Raw genomic sequence first — 1673 nt, forward strand, 5'->3', positions numbered from 1 at the left:
AAAAGATTCCACTTGCTTTTCTATCGTTTTTCTTTTTCTTCTTTACAATACAAAATGAGCAAGGAGCAGCTCCAGGAGGCGATGACGCTGTTGTCCAGACTCACGGTGGAACAGATCCAATCTGTCATGAAAGTCAATCAGGAAACACTCAGTCTTGCGATGATGCTCAGCAAACCAAGTCCGCCCTTGAGTGTAAAACATGTTCAGGCGGTAAATGATGGATGGCAACAGGAGCAGCGAGTTCACTTTCACCAGCTAGTAGCTCGCACTTTTCTAAGACAGGCAGCCAACCGAGAAGTGGACATGGCATTACAGTTTGGGGGAGGCCCGGCAGTCTTCGAGCCTGTTGAAGCCTATCGAGACGGTACGAAGGCGTGGAAAGGAGTTTTGCATATGCACAAACTGAACAACCGAGAGCTGGGTGCCATGGAACGTGAGCTCCTTGACAAATCTTCAAAGTATCACGAAGCTGTTCTCAAAGCATCTCAAAAGATCGGCATCCCCAAGACAACAGCAGACATCAATGCAGATAGTCTCATGAGGACGACATTCGTGCGCAATGCTGTTAACGCAGCAGGCATTAATATGGCAGCAACAGCTTTGTTTGACATCAAAACCCTCTTTGATGGGGAATTCCAGAACTACTTCCTCAAGCTAGGCATCAGCGGCGCATACGGTAGCACGGTTTCAGCGTGCTCATCTCAAATCGATCATCCCATTTTCGGTCACGGCGCTGTGGTGGGGGTTGTTGTCGGCTCGCTATTCAACATGGCCAGCCTTGCATCTACAGGGGACTGGTCACGGTTCGGAAAAAACACTGGCCTTAGCATGGTTAGTTCGGCGGGGGGGTGGGGAGGGACGCAACTCGGAGCGATGGCCGGCACCGCTGTTGGCGGTCCGATCGGCGGGTTATTAGGAGGTCTGGTCGGAGGTTTGGGTGGAGGGTTTGCAGGACGATGGGGCGGAGGCAGATGGTCAGTTCTCGGGGAACTCACCGATGCTGAGGTCGAGAAGTCATACGAGACGATCATGGAAAACTACGCAAAGATTGGTGTTTATCCGGACTCTTCTTTGTCAAAGCGGGACGTTGTGGCCGGGATGCTGGACCAGAGCACTAGCTCAAAATCGGTCCTAGTTCGGATTACAGGAGCTACGGCTGCCGATCTGACGAACCTCAAGAATAGTTTGTCGGACTGGCAACAGGGCAGTCCGGAAGGTTTCGAGGTCTTTCTGCAGGGTCTCCGTGATGCAGCAACAGGCGAATGACCCAATTTTGCTCAACGGAGTCTTGAGGGCAATGTGCAAGTAAGTGAAGAATGGAATGTTATACACATTCTACCAAAATTCACTATTCTTCTGCCGTCCAACCTCTTGTGTTACATCGAGACTCTCTTCCATACCATGGAACGTGGCTTTCCACTCATACCTTCTATCGTCATGAAATCAAATTCCTCCTTTGCGTCTTCTGTTAGGCTCGCGCATTAGTCTGGAAAGCTATTTTTCAATGATGTTATGCTGTTCTTTTATCTCCACCCCGGGAATTGTGGGGAGCGAGAAAATTGAAACTTTTTTACGACCCTTCCGGCATCATCGAAATGGACGGTATTGAATCCATCCAGGAGGACAAGGGCCCTTACTACTCACCTGCCAAATATATGGTTGTAGGCCCTAAC

General features: G+C 49.9%; 1 protein-coding gene across 1 annotated transcript; it reads left to right on the forward strand.

Moving 5' to 3' along the window:
* Positions 1–54: 54 nt before the first annotated feature.
* Positions 55–1266, forward strand: FMAN_14278 (uncharacterized protein; the record flags this gene model as incomplete). The annotated part of the gene is made up of 1 exon (XM_041826197.1): positions 55–1266. One exon carries the CDS (start codon positions 55–57, stop codon positions 1264–1266), a length of 1212 nt encoding a protein of 403 aa, XP_041691542.1.
* Between the last annotated feature and the right edge of the window lie 407 nt (positions 1267–1673).

Source organism: Fusarium mangiferae (genome assembly GCF_900044065.1).
Source record: "Fusarium mangiferae strain MRC7560 genome assembly, contig: FMAN_scaffold036, whole genome shotgun sequence".
In the NCBI taxonomy this organism is placed as follows: Eukaryota; Fungi; Ascomycota; class Sordariomycetes; order Hypocreales; family Nectriaceae; genus Fusarium; species Fusarium mangiferae.